Here is a 15,981-nt window from a genome sequence, read left to right as displayed (position 1 = left end):
GAGGAGAGTTCATGAGATCTACGGTGCACGAACCCTGAGAGCCCTGAGTCACCTGAGAGTCCCTGTTCCTTCCTTCGCTCCATCTGCGAGGAAACAAGCTGTTTGCTGTTTTTTCCTGTGATTTGACTCTTTTGAATCATCTACATCCGAGATAGCCGGAATGGACTATGGTCTTTATTCACCTATTGTTGTAGATATTATTTTAGATTAGATAAATGATAGTAGTAGCCAATGGAATTGTTTAGAAGGGGTGGACGGCGATGGTTTGAAACTGTCTTTTTAATTTTTCCTTGCAAAGTTCAGAACAGAGAAAGTGAAAGAATGTAAATAAGTCACTATTGGGTGTAAGAAAGCAAAATAACAATTGTTCTAAACACTTCCATTGGATAGATAGCCTTGGATTGATTTGGAAATAAAAAGTTAAGTTTAATAAACTATAAAAGGTATCTGCATAAAATTAAGGTCACAAGGAAAGAAAAAGGAGAAAGGGTAAATAAAAATGCATACAAAATCAGATGGAGCTGGCAAAGAATTCTCTGAATGCAAGATAGGTTCTCTTTAGATGCAGTCCTTAGGAGTCTGGAACAGCATGGAACAGGCCCCGCCACATGGTTGCAGCAGCAGCAGCAGCAGCAGCAGCAGCAGAGGCAGCAGCAGCAGCAGGGTCTTGGGCAGGTGAGGGCAGGAGAAGAGAGAGAGAGAGACAGGAAATGGCTCTCCTTAAAAAGGCTTTGTGGACAGGAAGTGGGAGTGGACTAGACTTTGAGCTGGGGACCCTTCCCCCTGGGATGGGGACCAAGTGTCTCTGCCCACCTGGGTCAGGTTTCTTTGTCCACCTGGGGCTAGGTTCTTTTCAGCCCTTACCCTCTCCTGGGCAGGGTGTAACCTGGCACACTGTGCAGAGTAGGCAGAGCAGAGCGGTGCTGGGAGCAGAGCAGTGTGGCTTCCTCCGGCCCTCTGCTCCTGTGTGCTTCCCTGGAAGCCCTCCTTTTCCCCTCACCTGGTGGTGGCCCTAGAGCTGTGCTGAGTGCCATGTGCACACCTGCTCTTCAGTGGCACTGTTGGAGACAACCAAAACCCTCAGGGGCTCGCAATGTAAAACATCATATGCCAGCAATGGGTCCTCGTGGCCAAGAAGCTCAACGATATCCTGGGCTGCATTGAGAAGAGTGTGGGCAGCAGGTTGAAGGGGGTCCTACTGTCACTCTGTTTTGCCCTGGTGAGACCACATCTGGAGTATTGTGTCCAGTTCTGGGCTACCCAGTTCAAGAGAGACAGGGAACTGCTGGAGAGAGAGGGCCACAATGGTGCTGAGGGGACTGGACATCCATCTCATGAGAAGAGATGAGAGACCTGGGGCATTGAGACTCAAAAAGAGAAGGCTGAGATGGGATTCTAGAAATGTATAGAAATATCTAAAGGGTGAAGGTCATGAGGATGAGGCCAGACTCCTTTCAGTGGTGGACAGGGATAGGAAAAGGAGCAATGGGTACAAACAGGAACAAGTGATACCACTTGAACTTAAGGAGAACTTTGAGGGTGCCAGAGCAGTGGAGCAGGCTGCACAGAAATGCTGTGGAATCTCCTCAGGAGATTCTCAAAACCCTCTTGGATAAGTTTCACTGCAGCCTGATCTAGCTGCATTAGGAGTGGGGTTGGACTCGATGATCTCCAGAGATCCCTTCCAACCTCTACCATTCTGTTGTCCTGTGATGGGGAGAGAGAGGAGAGGGGGTGGGGAGAAGGGCTTTTGTTAACCCAGCTCAGGTGGTAACTCCTCAACATCCTCTTCTTTCTGACATTTGGAAGAAAATCTCTCTCTACCCTTGTCCCCAAAGCCCAGCTCCTCAGCTGCAAGAAGTACCGGTTCCATTCTGCTGTGGAAGGAAGACCCAGGACCCAGGACCCAGGACCAGCCTACATGGCCCTGTCTGGTTCTTCCTTCTGACCATGGGCAGTGGGATGGTGAACCCAGCTTGAAACTGGAAGCCTGTGCAGGTGAATGGAGTGGGGATACCAGTGCTGAAAAGGGGTCCTGCAAGATGTTTTTGAGTTCAGTTGCCCCATTAAGTGGGACAAGCAATCAAGAGAGCAATAGAATAATTCCAGTTCTTCTGAAAAGTGGATTGGACATAAATGGAGAAAGGTCACATGATTTCTACATGAGAGATGCGTTTGGTGGAACAAAAAAGACAGAGTGGATGTTATCAAATCGTGACTCACAGCCCTGAGTAAGGTTCCTCCTCTTGCAATTCTTGGAGAGCATTTCAGGGAGAAAGGATGAGACAGAAATCTGGGATGGGATGCAGCAGAACTTTAATGAGTCAGATGCTGGAAACAGGGCAGAGAAGGGTGGATGTCACAAAGCAGGGGCAGGAGGGACTCTGTGCTCCATGGCTGTGGTGGAGCTCCCAGCAGGTGTCCATGTGCCTGGCCCACAGAGGGAGCAAGGCCAGCAGGACCTCCCTAGGCTGCCTCTGGGGTGCTGCCAGGCCAGGGTAGCAGAAGAAAAGAAGAAGGCCACAGGAGGGCCAGGAGAGAGTGTCAGAGGGCAAAGGCAGGCATGGGCAGTGCTGTGCCAGAGCCCAGGCTGGCCCTGTCCTGTTGCAAGGGCTGCTGGGGTTGCTCAGCCCCTCGGAAAGCAGCAAGTGGATGCTGTGCCCAGGGCAGAAGCAGCTGGTGGGGCCCTGGGGGCCTTGCCCAGGGCCATGGGCAGCAGCTCTAGCAGGGGAGGCAGCTCCTGCCGCAGGAGCCACGGCCCAAGCCAGACAGGCCAGAGAGGCCAGAGAGGCCAAAGCCCCCGGAGCTGATGGGCACCCCCTGAGAGCTGAGGATGCTGCCAACGGCAGCGGAGGTGGAGGAGCCCACGGCGGTGTTCTGTGGGAAGGAGCTGAGGATGGGGCCAGGCAGGGTCACTATCACAGGGGAGGGCTGGATGGCAACGGTGGAGTCCTGGCACTGCCTGACACAGGGCTCATTGCAGCTGTTGGCCAGCGGGGTTGGGCCGCAGGGCTGGCAGGGCAGGCAGGGGGTGTAGCAGGACATGGCTTGGGCTGGAGCTGAACCTGGCAGAGAGAGCAAGGGGGAAGCAGAGCATGAGGGCTTGCTGAGGACAAGCCTGAATGCTCACCAAAGGGAGAAAAGTCATGAGCTGGAGACTAGGGCTGGAGGCTGTGTAAGGAATCCCACCAGTCTCACCTCCCCTCAGCCTAAACCAGCCCTGACAAGAGTGACCAAACCAAGGGAGGAGACTCAGGCATGCACAGGGTTACCCCCTTCCCCATCTCATGCCAAGCAGGTACAAGAACTCATATGGGACAAAGGAGCAGCTATGGGCTCAGAAATCCCAAAGGAGGAAGAGAGTAAGCAACAAGTGGAGAAAGAGCTTCTACTCACCTGGGTCCAAGGAGATGGAGGCCAGAGGAGTGGATGAGAGAGTGAGCAGAAGGAGTCTCTTTTATGCTGCTCCTGCACTGCCCCAGGCCCACAAGCACTGCACGTGAGCAGTCATTTCCCAGCAGACTCAGCTCCAAAGCCAAACCTCCCAGCCCATGGCACAGGTTGGCCTTTGGCTTCCTCCATGCTGCCATTTCACTTCCTCATGTCTCAGAAGCCTGCTCAGCCGGGCCAGCTCCTTTCATGTGCTTGGTTGAGAGGCCAAGGGATTGGCTGTGCCAATGGCATCTGGTCAGTTCATCCCTTATTCCGGGGAGAATGTTTGTGAGGCTGACCTTGGTCCCTTCAAGCATGATGAAGTAAATCATCCTGGAAGCCATTTCCCAACATGAAGGGACAAGAAGGAGACTGTGAGAGGTCAACATGGATCTATGGAGGGGAGAGCAGGAGCAACCTCATGGTCTTAGTGCTGCCTGCCTGAGTCTGATGGGTGAGGGAAGTCAGTAAATGTTGTGCCTCTAGGACAGGAAGAACCTCTTGTAACAGGAAGGACTGGAGACTGAACTGTGCTGCAGTCTCAGAGGCCTCAGCTCTCCTTGGTGATGAGAGGGGGGGAGCCTTGGAGAGAAACCTGGAGAGTGGAAGGGTAGAGATCCACAGGCCTCATCTTCCTAGCCAAAGAGACCAGGCTGTGCTGAGCAGCTCTCCTGGATGCTCCATGGAGTGATGGAAAAGGTTGCAAAGACATAGGCTGGGACTCATCCCTGGGTCTCATCTGGTTGGTATTGTCCTGGCATTAGGGCTTCATCATGCCAAGGCCACAAAGGCCTCCTCAGCCTGCAGCACAAAGCAGAAGCATTAGGGAAGCAAGGAACTCCCCAGTAAATGAGAGAGAGCAGGCTCTGGGAGTTGCACATGCCTGGGGATGCTGAGGGAGGTGACGTGCTCAGCAGCACCCTTGGAACAAGAAGAAGTCTCAGAGCACATCAAGGAGGAGATTCACTTCCCTGCCCTGCAGGCATGGAGGCCCCTGGCACAAGTCCCAGGAGGCCAAGGGAATGCCGGCTCCAAGCTCTGGGCTGAACCTGTGTACACAGCTTGAGGCAGCCCAAATGGCTTTTGCCCTTGGCATGACCTCCTTGCAAGTGTTCCCACAACCCAAGGGCCTTGCAGGGTTGTTCGCATGTGTTGAGAAAGTCTCTGCTCCTGGTCAGGGGCCAAAGTGTGTGGCCCAAGTGCATGGGGGTGTGAGGAGGCTGATCTGAGCCCCAGCACAGCTCTCGTGTAGGGAGGAGGGACCTGACTCCAGCAGGCTGGTTGAGTAATTGAGATGTGTTCCATTTTCAGCCTCCTGAAGGTGGCATTGGATACCCACAGAGACTGCCACCAGAGGGGATGACTTTGTCCCACCAAGCAGGAAAGGGCAAAGGGAGCAGGAGGCATGGTGCCATCAGGCCTGGGAGCATTTGTGTGCCCAGGATGATCCTCCCTGACAGGGGATCTGTGCAACCTTAAGAGTGATGGAAAACAACCTCACCAGACTTGCCCACACCCATGTCCCCTGCCCACACACTGCCCTCCAGCACTTGGAGCACAGCTTCTGCCTGCAGTGATGCATTCCTGCAGTGTAAATCCTTGCATGTCTCATCCTGGGACTTCAAAGGATCCTCTGTGGCCCAGTGGTCACCTCAGCAACGAGGAAGTGAAATGGCAGCGTGGAGGAAGCCAAAGGCCAACCTGTGCCATAGGCTGGGAGATTTGGCTTTGGGGCTGAGTCTGCTGGGAAATGACTGCTCACATGCAGTGCCTGTGGGCCTGGGGCAGTGCCGGAGCAGTATAAAAGAGACTCCTTCTGCTCACTCTCTCATCCACTCCTCTGGCCTCCATCTCCTTGCAACAAGGTGAGTCTCAAGACCTTTTTCCCCAAGCTGTGACAAGTAGCTGCTTCTCATGGGAGAGGGAAGGAGAAGTGTTGCATGGAAGGAAGTTGGGGATTGGACTGAGGTGTGAGCTCCGCTGGGGCCAGGCAGGGATTTCTTTGGGCTCAGCTGCTTTTGGAAGAGCTGTTTTGGGCTGAGGGAAATATGAAGCCTGTGAAGCTCCTGACCCCATCACCACCTCTTGACTCCAGCTCATTCCTTGACTCTCTCACTGTGCTGTAACAAATTGCTGCTCACCCTCCCCTCCCACTCTGCTTCCCCCTTGCTCTCTCTGCAGGTTCAGCTCCAGCCCAAGCCATGTCCTGCTACACCCCCTGCCTGCCCTGCCAGCCCTGCGGCCCAACCCCGCTGGCCAACAGCTGCAATGAGCCCTGCTGTGTGAGGTGCCAGGACTCCACCGTTGCCATCCAGCCCTCCCCTGTGATAGTGACCCTGCCTGGCCCCATCCTCAGCTCCTTCCCACAGAACACCGCCGTGGGCTCCTCCACCTCCGCTGCCGTTGGCAGCATCCTCAGCTCTCAGGGGGTGCCCATCAGCTCTGGGGGCTTTGGCCTCTCTGGCCTCTCTGGCCTGTCTGGCTTGGGCCGTGGCTCCTGCGGCAGGAGCTGCCTCCCCTGCTAGAGCTGCTGCCCATGGCCCTGGGCAAGGCCCCCAGGGCCCCACCAGCTGCTTCTGCCCTGGGCACAGCATCTGCTTGTTGCTTTCAGAGGGGCTGAGCAACCCCAGCAGCCCTTGCAAAAGGACAGGGCCAGCCTGGGCTCTGGTACAGCACTGCCCATGCCTGCCTTTGCCCTCTGACACTCTCCTGGCCCTCCTGTGGCCTCCTTCTCTTCTGCTACCCTGGCCTGGCAGCACCCCGGAGGCAGCCTAGGGGGGTCCTGCTGGCCTTGTTCCCTCTGTGGGGCAGGCACATGGACACCTGCTGGGAGCTCCGCCACAGCCTTGGAGCACAGCTTATTGTCTCTCCTTGGTGCTCCCTGCATTTCTGTTCCCACTCAGATTGTCCCAATATTTCTTTTTTGATTCATTAAAGTTCTTTTGCATCCCAACCCATGCCTCTCTGTCATCCTTTCCCTTGCAGATCCTTTCCCAAGATGATTGGGGACAAAGGTTTTGCTCAGAAGAGATTCTCAGAGGGGGTTGTTGGACTTGAATGTGCAGTGACTGAGAACAGCACTGGGCAGAACCTTCCTGAGATGGAGGTGAACTTCACCATCTGAACCCTCTTACTGCTTCTTTGTCCTTATAGCAAGAATGGCTTTGAGAACACAGCAATGTTGTGCGTTTTGCTGGGCAGTGTTTGCACAGCTGCCAGGCTGTATCTCCATCTCCAAAAGGCCAGAAATCTGGCTGTGGGGAAGTGTTTGGGAGAGAACAGAGCAAGAATATTTGGCCCAGGCTCATCAAATGCACATTCCATACCATAAACCAACACATGGTATGCACATGTGTGTCACAACCTGGTATTCCCCTTACCAACCCTGGTCAGCTGGGGGTGTAGGTGGGGTCATGCTAACCTTCAGAGAATTCCCTTAGAGTCATCAAAGGTGAAATGAAGGGAAATGTGATGAACTGGGTTCATTAGATTGAGCTGGAGCAGAGGGAAAGTGGGAAGGAAAAGCAGAGGGAAATACATGTATCAAAGGGAAGGGATCTCACCCTTTCCCTGGCTTGAAGTTGTGGCGTTGTTGCAGGAACAAAGTTCCAAGTTTCTTGGCAGCAGGCATACACTACAAGGAGTGGTGGCAGAGGAGCAGGGCTGTGTCACTTGGTCTTCTCCAGGCTGCAGGCAGCATGAAGTGAGGCTGTGCCATGTGGCTTTGCTCTGGGATGCAGGCAGCAGTGGGAATGGAGCAGTGTGGGGCTGGCACTACAGACTGCCTGCCACGAAGCCCTCTAGGCACACAGGCAGCAGTGGGAATGGAGAGGCACAGGACTCTGTGTTGTGGTTTAAGCTTTCCCAGAGTCCAAAAGCCCAAATGGAACAGATTTAGATTGCCTCCCCTCTCCCTTTTTATTCCCAATAGGGAAAAGCGAATTAGTCAGGAGAAATGAGAAGTAAAACTACCAAAACAACAGCCTTGGATTGATTTGGAAATAAAAAGTTAAGTTTAATAAAATATAAAAGGCATCTGCATAAAAGGAAGGTCACAAGGAAAGAAAAAGGAGAAAGGGTAAATAAAAATGCATACAAAATCAGATGGAGCTGGCAAAGAATTCTCTGAATGCAAGATAGGTTCTCTTTAGATGCAGTCCTTAGGAGTCTGGAACAGCATGGAACAGGCCCCGCCACATGGTTGCAGCAGCAGCAGCAGCAGCAGCAGCAGCAGCAGCAGAGGCAGGAAACACCGAGGTGAGCTGTTCTTAGCTCGGTGGGCCCATGACTCGTCAGGACATCAAGGCAGAGATGCAACCTACCGATGGGCTCGTGACAGATCCATTGACATTTCCATGGATGCTATCACACAAGTCATCCATGACTGTGACATTTGTGCTGCTATTAAGCAGGCAAAGCGGATCAAGCCCTTGTGGTACAGTGACCGATGGTCCAAGTACAAGTATGGTGAAGCCTGGCAGATTGACTACATCACTCTACCTCGTTCTCCATCTGGTAAGCAGTATGTGCTGACTATGGTAGAGGCAAGCACTGGATGGCTGGAAACTTATCCAGTTCCTCATGCAACTGCACGTAACACCATTCTTGGCCTGGAGAGACAAATCCTGTGGAGACACGGAACTCCAGAGAGGATTGAGTCGGACAATGGAACTCACTTCAAGAATAATCTTGTAAAAAACTGAGCCAAAGACCACGGCATTGAGTAGATATTCCACATTCCCTACTATGCACCAGCTGCAGGGAAGATCGAACGCTACAACAGTTTGCTGAAAACCACTCTCAAAGCCATGAGGGGTTGGGTCTTTGAAAAACTGGGAGAAACATTTAGCACAAGCAACCTGGTTGGTGAATAGTAGAGGTTCAGGGAATCGAGCTGGACGTGCCCAATCAGATTTGTTGCAAAAGGAAGAAGGTGATAGAGTTCCTGTTATCAGAGAAAAGAATCTGTTAGGCAAAACTGTTTGGGTATTTTCTCCTTCAGGAGAGGCCAAACCTGTCCGAGGGGTGGTTTCTGCTGAAGGTCCTGGTCACACCTATTGGGTGATGCAAGAAAATGGTGAAATTCAGTGTATTCCACAAAGACATCTAACTTTGGCTGAGAGAGGTTAAATTCAGAGTGTTGCACAGATACAGCATCGTGCCCAAGAGGAGAGTTCATGAGATCTACGGTGCACAAACCCTGAGAGCCCTGAGTCACCTGAGAGTCCCTGTTCCTTCCTTCGCTCCATCTGCGAGGAAACAACCTGTTTGCTGGTTTTTTTCCTGTGATTTGACTCTTTTGAATCATCTACATCCGAGATAGCCGGAATGGACTATGGTCTTTATTCACCTATTGTTGTAGATATTATTTTAGATTAGATAAATGATAGTAGTAGCCAATGGAATTGTTTAGAAGGGGTGGACGGCGATGGTTTGAAACTGTCTTTTTAATTTTTCCTTGCAAAGTTCAGAACAGAGAAAGTGAAAGAATGTAAATAAGTCACTATTGGGTGTAAGAAAGCAAAATAACAATTGTTCTAAACACTTCCATTGGATAGATAGCCTTGGATTGATTTGGAAATAAAAAGTTAAGTTTAATAAACTATAAAAGGTATCTGCATAAAATTAAGGTCACAAGGAAAGAAAAAGGAGAAAGGGTAAATAAAAATGCATACAAAATCAGATGGAGCTGGCAAAGAATTCTCTGAATGCAAGATAGGTTCTCTTTAGATGCAGTCCTTAGGAGTCTGGAACAGCATGGAACAGGCCCCGCCACATGGTTGCAGCAGCAGCAGCAGCAGCAGCAGCAGCAGCAGCAGAGGCAGCAGCAGCAGCAGGGTCTTGGGCAGGTGAGGGCAGGAGAAGAGAGAGAGACAGGAAATGGCTCTCCTTAAAAAGGCTTTGTGGACAGGAAGTGGGAGTGGACTAGACTTTGAGCTGGGGACCCTTCCCCCTGGGATGGGGACCAAGTGTCTCTGCCCACCTGGGTCAGGTTTCTTTGTCCACCTGGGGCTAGGTTCTTTTCAGCCCTTACCCTCTCCTGGGCAGGGTGTAACCTGGCACACTGTGCAGAGTAGGCAGAGCAGAGCGGTGCTGGGAGCAGAGCAGTGTGGCTTCCTCCGGCCCTCTGCTCCTGTGTGCTTCCCTGGAAGCCCTCCTTTTCCCCTCACCTGGTGGTGGCCCTAGAGCTGTGCTGAGTGCCATGTGCACACCTGCTCTTCAGTGGCACTGTTGGAGACAACCAAAACCCTCAGGGGCTCGCAATGTAAAACATCATATGCCAGCAATGGGTCCTCGTGGCCAAGAAGCTCAACGATATCCTGGGCTGCATTGAGAAGAGTGTGGGCAGCAGGTTGAAGGGGGTCCTACTGTCACTCTGTTTTGCCCTGGTGAGACCACATCTGGAGTATTGTGTCCAGTTCTGGGCTACCCAGTTCAAGAGAGACAGGGAACTGCTGGAGAGAGAGGGCCACAATGGTGCTGAGGGGACTGGACATCCATCTCATGAGAAGAGATGAGAGACCTGGGGCATTGAGACTCAAAAAGAGAAGGCTGAGATGGGATTCTAGAAATGTATAGAAATATCTAAAGGGTGAAGGTCATGAGGATGAGGCCAGACTCCTTTCAGTGGTGGACAGGGATAGGAAAAGGAGCAATGGGTACAAACAGGAACAAGTGATACCACTTGAACTTAAGGAGAACTTTGAGGGTGCCAGAGCAGTGGAGCAGGCTGCACAGAAATGCTGTGGAATCTCCTCAGGAGATTCTCAAAACCCTCTTGGATAAGTTTCACTGCAGCCTGATCTAGCTGCATTAGGAGTGGGGTTGGACTCGATGATCTCCAGAGATCCCTTCCAACCTCTACCATTCTGTTGTCCTGTGATGGGGAGAGAGAGGAGAGGGGGTGGGGAGAAGGGCTTTTGTTAACCCAGCTCAGGTGGTAACTCCTCAACATCCTCTTCTTTCTGACATTTGGAAGAAAATCTCTCTCTACCCTTGTCCCCAAAGCCCAGCTCCTCAGCTGCAAGAAGTACCGGTTCCATTCTGCTGTGGAAGGAAGACCCAGGACCCAGGACCCAGGACCAGCCTACATGGCCCTGTCTGGTTCTTCCTTCTGACCATGGGCAGTGGGATGGTGAACCCAGCTTGAAACTGGAAGCCTGTGCAGGTGAATGGAGTGGGGATACCAGTGCTGAAAAGGGGTCCTGCAAGATGTTTTTGAGTTCAGTTGCCCCATTAAGTGGGACAAGCAATCAAGAGAGCAATAGAATAATTCCAGTTCTTCTGAAAAGTGGATTGGACATAAATGGAGAAAGGTCACATGATTTCTACATGAGAGATGCGTTTGGTGGAACAAAAAAGACAGAGTGGATGTTATCAAATCGTGACTCACAGCCCTGAGTAAGGTTCCTCCTCTTGCAATTCTTGGAGAGCATCTCAGGAAGAAAGGATGAGACAGAAATCTGGGATGGGGTGCAGCAGAATTTAATGAGTCAAATGTTGGAAACATGGCAGAGAAGGGTGGATGTCACAAAGCAGGGGCAGGAGGGATGCTGTGCTCCATGGCTGTGGTGGAGCTCCCAGCAGGTGTCCATGTGCCTGGCCCACAGAGGGAGCAAGGCCAGCAGGACCTCCCTAGGCTGCCTCTGTGGTGCTGCCAGGCCAGGGCAGCAGAAGAAAAGAAGAAGGCCACAGGAGGGCCAGGAGAGAGTGTCAGAGGGCAAAGGCAGGCATGGGCAGTGCTGTGCCAGAGCCCAGGCTGGCCCTGTCCTTTTGCAAGGGCTGCTGGGGTTGCTCAGCCCCTCGGAAAGTAGCAAGCGGATGCTGTGCCCAGGGCAGAAGCAGCTGGTGGGGCCCTGCGGACCTTGCCCAGGGCCATGGGCAGCAGCTCTAGCAGGGGAGGCAGCTCCTGCCGCAGGAGCCACGGCCCAAGCCAGAGAGGCCAGAGAGGCCAAAGCCCCCAGAGCTGATGGGCACCCCCTGAGAGCTGAGGATGCTGCCAACGGCAGCGGAGGTGGAGGAGCCCACGGCGGTGTTCTGTGGGAAGGAGCTGAGGATGGGGCCAGGCAGGGTCACCAGCACAGCAGGAGGCTCAATGACAACAATGGAGTCCTGGCACTGCCTGACACAGGGCTCATTGCAGCTGTTGGCCAGCGGGGTTGGGCCGCAGGGCTGGCAGGGCAGGCAGGGGGTGTAGCAGGACATGGCTTGGGCTGGAGCTGAACCTGGCAGAGAGAGCAAGGGGGAAGCAGAGCATGAGGGCTTGCTGAGGACAAGCCTGAATGCTCACCAAAGGGAGAAAAGTCATGAGCTGGAGACTAGGGCTGGAGGCTGTGTAAGGAATCCCACCAGTCTCACCTCCCCTCAGCCTAAACCAGCCCTGACAAGAGTGACCAAACCAAGGGAGGAGACTCAGGCATGCACAGGGTTACCCCCTTCCCCATCTCATGCCAAGCAGGTACAAGAACTCACATGGGACAAAGGAGCAGCTATGGGCTCAGAAATCCCAAAGGAGGAAGAGAGTAAGCAGCAAGTGGAGAAAGAGCTTCTACTCACCTGGGTCCAAGGAGATGGAGGCCAGAGGAGTGGATGAGAGAGTGAGCAGAAGGAGTCTCTTTTATGCTGCTCCTGCACTGCCCCAGGCCCACAAGCACTGCACGTGAGCAGTCATTTCCCAGCAGACTCAGCTCCAAAGCCAAACCTCCCAGCCCATGGCACAGGTTGGCCTTTGGCTTCCTCCATGCTGCCATTTCATTTCCTCATGTCGCAGAAGCCTGCTCAGCCAGGCCAGCTCCTTTCATGTGCTTGGTTGAGAGGCCAAGGGATTGGCTGTGCCAATGGCATCTGGTCAGTTCATCCCTTATTCCGGGGAGAATGTTTGTGAGGCTGACCTTGGTCCCTTCAAAGATGATGAAGTAAATCATCCTGGAAGCCATTTCCCAACATGAAGGGACAAGAAGGAGACTGTGAGAGGTCAGCATGGATTTATGGAGGGGAGAGCAGGAGCAACCTCATGGTCTTAGTGCTGCCTGCCTGAGTCTGATGGGTGAGGGAAGTCAGTAAATGTTGTGCCTCTAGGACAGGAAGAACCTCTTGTAACAGGAAGGACTGGAGACTGAACTGTGCTGCAGCCTCAGAGGCCTCAGCTCTCCTTGGTGATGAGAGGGGGGGAGCCTTGGAGAGAAACCTGGAGAGTGGAAGGGTAGAGATCCACAGGCCTCATCTTCCTAGCCAAAGAGACCAGGCTGTGCTGAGCAGCTCTCCTGGATGCTCCATGGAGTGATGGAAAAGGTTGCAAAGACATAGGCTGGGACTCATCCCTGGGTCTCATCTGGTTGGTATTGTCCTGGCATTAGGGCTTCATCATGCCAAGGCCACAAAGGCCTCCTCAGCCTGCAGCACAAAGCAGAAGCATTAGGGAAGCAAGGAACTCCCCAGTAAATGAGAGAGAGCAGGCTCTGGGAGTTGCACATGCCTGGGGATGCTGAGGGAGGTGACGTGCTCAGCAGCACCCTTGGAACAAGAAGAAGTCTCAGAGCACATCAAGGAGGAGATTCACTTCCCTGCCCTGCAGGCATGGAGGCCCCTGGCACAAGTCCCAGGAGGCCAAGGGAATGCCTTCAGCAGCCAAGCTTGAGGGACAGCCTCTCCCTGCCCAGGGCCGCTCCCACTCTCAGTGAGCTGTCTGCAGGCTCCTGTCCCACACAGGCCTGGATCCCCTTTGGCCAGGGCAGCTCCAGCCATAACCCAGGAAAACTGCTCCAAGCTCTGGGCTGAACCTGAGTACACAACTTGAGGCAGCCCAAATGGCTTTTGCCCTTGGCATGACCTCTTTGCAAGGGTTCTCACAACCCAAGAGCCTTGCAGGGTTGTTCTCATGTGTTGAGAAAGTCTCTGCTCCTGGTCAGGGGCCAAAGTGTGTGGCCCAAGTGCATGGGGGTGTGAGGAGGCTGACCTGAGCCCCAGCACAGCTCTCGTGTAGGGAGGAGGGACCTGACTCCAGCAGGCTGGTTGAGTCACTCCCGGGCCCCTGCCATGGCAAGAGACTAGAGCTGGTTGCTGGCAGGGATGCCGCCTGCCGTGCTGTCTCCGTGGCTGGGCTGGCCTGGGCACGGCGGCGGGCGGCTCGTGAAGCTTCTTCCCAGGATCTGCAGAGTATCCTGGGGTTTCAGGCTCTTAGCCAAGTAGCCTGTTTCGGTGTCTTCACTACGAGGCCTGGTTTTGCAAAGCGGTGCTTATGCTGGCAGCGACTTCTCGCAGCAAGGGGAAGGTTCCTGGGGTCTTGGCTCACCCAGCAAGAGGGACTCCTGTCTGCTCCTGGGCTTTTACGACGCGTTACTGCGAAGGGCACTCACGTCTGTCTGGGTAAACTGAGGCATGGCATGGATTCCAAGTTCCAAGGCTCACAGGCCTCTCATTCCCCACCTTCTCCTTTGTGCCACTCCTGAAGTCAGGACACCTATCGGATCTCTGCCAGTCCTCAGATGCATCCCATGACTGTGGTGACTTTCAAAAGCAGTTGAGGGCAACCTTTGGTTAACACCAACCAACTCCCCGGGGGCATGGCACCAGTTCACAGGCATCATTGCTGTCCTGTAAGGCTAAAGGCTCACACACCTGATCTGCAGATGTCTGTTCTGTGCACTATCCAGTGGATGTTGGTAGCTTGATCTTCCAATATCAAATCCTGATAGTAAAGACCACAGTCCAGAACACCTCCACCTTTTCTCTGTCTCCTTTGCACAGCCTGGCTGCCCAGGGATGCAATGGCCAGGGACTGTTGGAGTGAGCTGAGAGACAGCCATGAGACAGAGGCATGTGGCATGGCCTTCAAAACAGGCCACACCAACAGAGCACTGCCTGGCATCTCCTTTGCCTTTCAGCCCAGCACATCAAAGGAGCAGGCCTAGCTGAGCAGGCATCTGAGAGATGAGGAAGTGAAATGGCAGCGTCAAGGAGCCCAAAGGCCAACCTGTGCCACGGGCTGGGAGGTTTGGCTTTGGAGCTGAGTCTGCTGGAAAATTACTGCCCACATGCAGTGCCTGAGGGCCTGGGGCAGTGCAGGAGCAGTATAAAAGAGACTCCTTCTGCTCACTCTCTCATCCACTCGTCTGGCCTCCATCTCCTTGGAACAAGGTAAGATTGGAACCCATTGTCCTCCTCCTTGTCCTCTGGGATTTCTGTGCACAGATCCTATATCAGGCTGGGTTATGGGGGCATGCTTCCATGCAAGAGGGAATGAAGCAGAAGCTGTGTTACAGAGAGAGGCAGGGGGTTGGCTGAGATGAGCTAAAGACTAGATGGGAAGATGCTGGACTTGGGCATTCTTGGCAGGGCTCTTTTGGACTGAGGGGAAGAAGAAATTCCAGGGCCTCTGTCCAATTCCCTCAACTCTTGTCTACACCTTGTAACTTGTCTTCATTATGGTGAGGTGAAAATTGCTGCTCACCTACCTCTTCTGTTTTGCCTTATGCCTCTCCTAGGTTCAGCTCCAGCCCAAGCCATGTCCTGCTACACCCCCTGCCTGCCCTGCCAGCCCTGCGGCCCAACCCCGCTGGCCAACAGCTGCAATGAGCCCTGTGTCAGGCAGTGCCAGGACTCCACCGTTGCCATCCAGCCCTCCCCTGTGATAGTGACCCTGCCTGGCCCCATCCTCAGCTCCTTCCCACAGAACACCGCCGTGGGCTCCTCCACCTCCGCTGCCGTTGGCAGCATCCTCAACTCTCAGGGGGTGCCCATCAGCTCCGGGGGCTTTGGCCTCTCTGGCCTCTCCGGCTTGGGCAGGAGCTGCCTCCCCTGCTAGAGCTGCTGCCCATGGCCCTGGGCAAGGCCCCCAGGACCCCACCAGCTGCTACTGCCCTGGGCACAGCATCCGCTTGCTGCTTTCAGAGGGGCTGAGCAACCCCAGCAGCCCTTGCAAAAGGACAGGGCCAGCCTGGGCTCTGGCACAGCACTGCCCATGCCTGCCTTTGCCTTCTGACACTCTCTCCTGGCCCTCCTGTGGCCTCCTTCTTTTCTTCTGCTACCCTGGCCTGTCAGCACCATAGAGGCAGCCTAGGGACGACCTGCTGGTATCTCCTTCTGAGGGACAGGCCTGTGAATACTCTTGAGCTCTTCAGCACAGCTGTGGGGCAAAGCTTATTGTCTCTCCTTGCTGCTCCCTGCACTGTTATCCCCACTCAGATTGATCTAATCTCTCTGTTTTGACTCCGTAAAGTTTTGGTGCATCCCAACCCAAGCCTCTGTGTCATTCTTTTCCCTGCAGATTCTCTTGAAAGATGACTGGGGAGAAAGGTTTTATTCAAAGGAGACTCTGGGAGGGGGTTTCTGGGATTAAATGCAGTGATTGACAACAGCACTGGGCATGGTCTTCCTGAGAATGAGCTGACAGTGAACATGTTATCCCTCCTACTGCTTCTTTGTCCTTGTGGCTAGAATGGCTTTGATGACACAGGAGTGTTCTGGGTTTTGATGGCTGAGGCTGTCTCTCCAACTGCATCTCCAAAAGGCCAGAAGGCTGGGAGGTAGGTAAGATTTCAGGAGGGAACA

General features: G+C 53.6%; 4 protein-coding genes across 4 annotated transcripts; 2 read left to right on the top strand and 2 right to left on the bottom strand.

The window, feature by feature from the left end:
- Positions 1–2,721: 2,721 nt before the first annotated feature.
- LOC128978568 (feather keratin 1-like) lies at positions 2,722–3,045 on the bottom strand. Its single transcript, XM_054396507.1, has one exon. It carries the CDS (start codon positions 3,043–3,045, stop codon positions 2,722–2,724), a length of 324 nt encoding a protein of 107 aa, XP_054252482.1.
- A 2,588-nt stretch (positions 3,046–5,633) lies between these two features.
- On the top strand, positions 5,634–5,957 carry LOC128978501 (feather keratin 1-like). The gene has a single exon (XM_054396446.1). It carries the CDS (start codon positions 5,634–5,636, stop codon positions 5,955–5,957), a length of 324 nt encoding a protein of 107 aa, XP_054252421.1.
- A 5,365-nt stretch (positions 5,958–11,322) lies between these two features.
- Positions 11,323–11,637, bottom strand: LOC128978531 (feather beta keratin-like). The gene has a single exon (XM_054396472.1). It carries the CDS (start codon positions 11,635–11,637, stop codon positions 11,323–11,325), a length of 315 nt encoding a protein of 104 aa, XP_054252447.1.
- Positions 11,638–14,935: 3,298 nt separating this feature from the next.
- On the top strand, positions 14,936–15,235 carry LOC128978500 (feather keratin Cos1-2-like). Its single transcript, XM_054396444.1, has one exon. It carries the CDS (start codon positions 14,936–14,938, stop codon positions 15,233–15,235), a length of 300 nt encoding a protein of 99 aa, XP_054252419.1.
- Positions 15,236–15,981: the final 746 nt, after the last annotated feature.

This window comes from Indicator indicator, chromosome 37 (assembly GCF_027791375.1).
Source record: "Indicator indicator isolate 239-I01 chromosome 37, UM_Iind_1.1, whole genome shotgun sequence".
In the NCBI taxonomy this organism is placed as follows: domain Eukaryota; kingdom Metazoa; phylum Chordata; class Aves; order Piciformes; family Indicatoridae; genus Indicator; species Indicator indicator.
This window is presented reverse-complemented; position numbering and strand designations above follow the sequence as displayed.

Bases quoted from the DNA above. Each gene is read 5' to 3' on its own strand.
- LOC128978568 (XM_054396507.1), bottom strand. From the start codon at position 3,045: ATGTCCTGCTACACCCCCTGCCTGCCCTGCCAGCCCTGCGGCCCAACC.
- LOC128978501 (XM_054396446.1), top strand. From the start codon at position 5,634: ATGTCCTGCTACACCCCCTGCCTGCCCTGCCAGCCCTGCGGCCCAACC.
- LOC128978531 (XM_054396472.1), bottom strand. From the start codon at position 11,637: ATGTCCTGCTACACCCCCTGCCTGCCCTGCCAGCCCTGCGGCCCAACC.
- LOC128978500 (XM_054396444.1), top strand. From the start codon at position 14,936: ATGTCCTGCTACACCCCCTGCCTGCCCTGCCAGCCCTGCGGCCCAACC.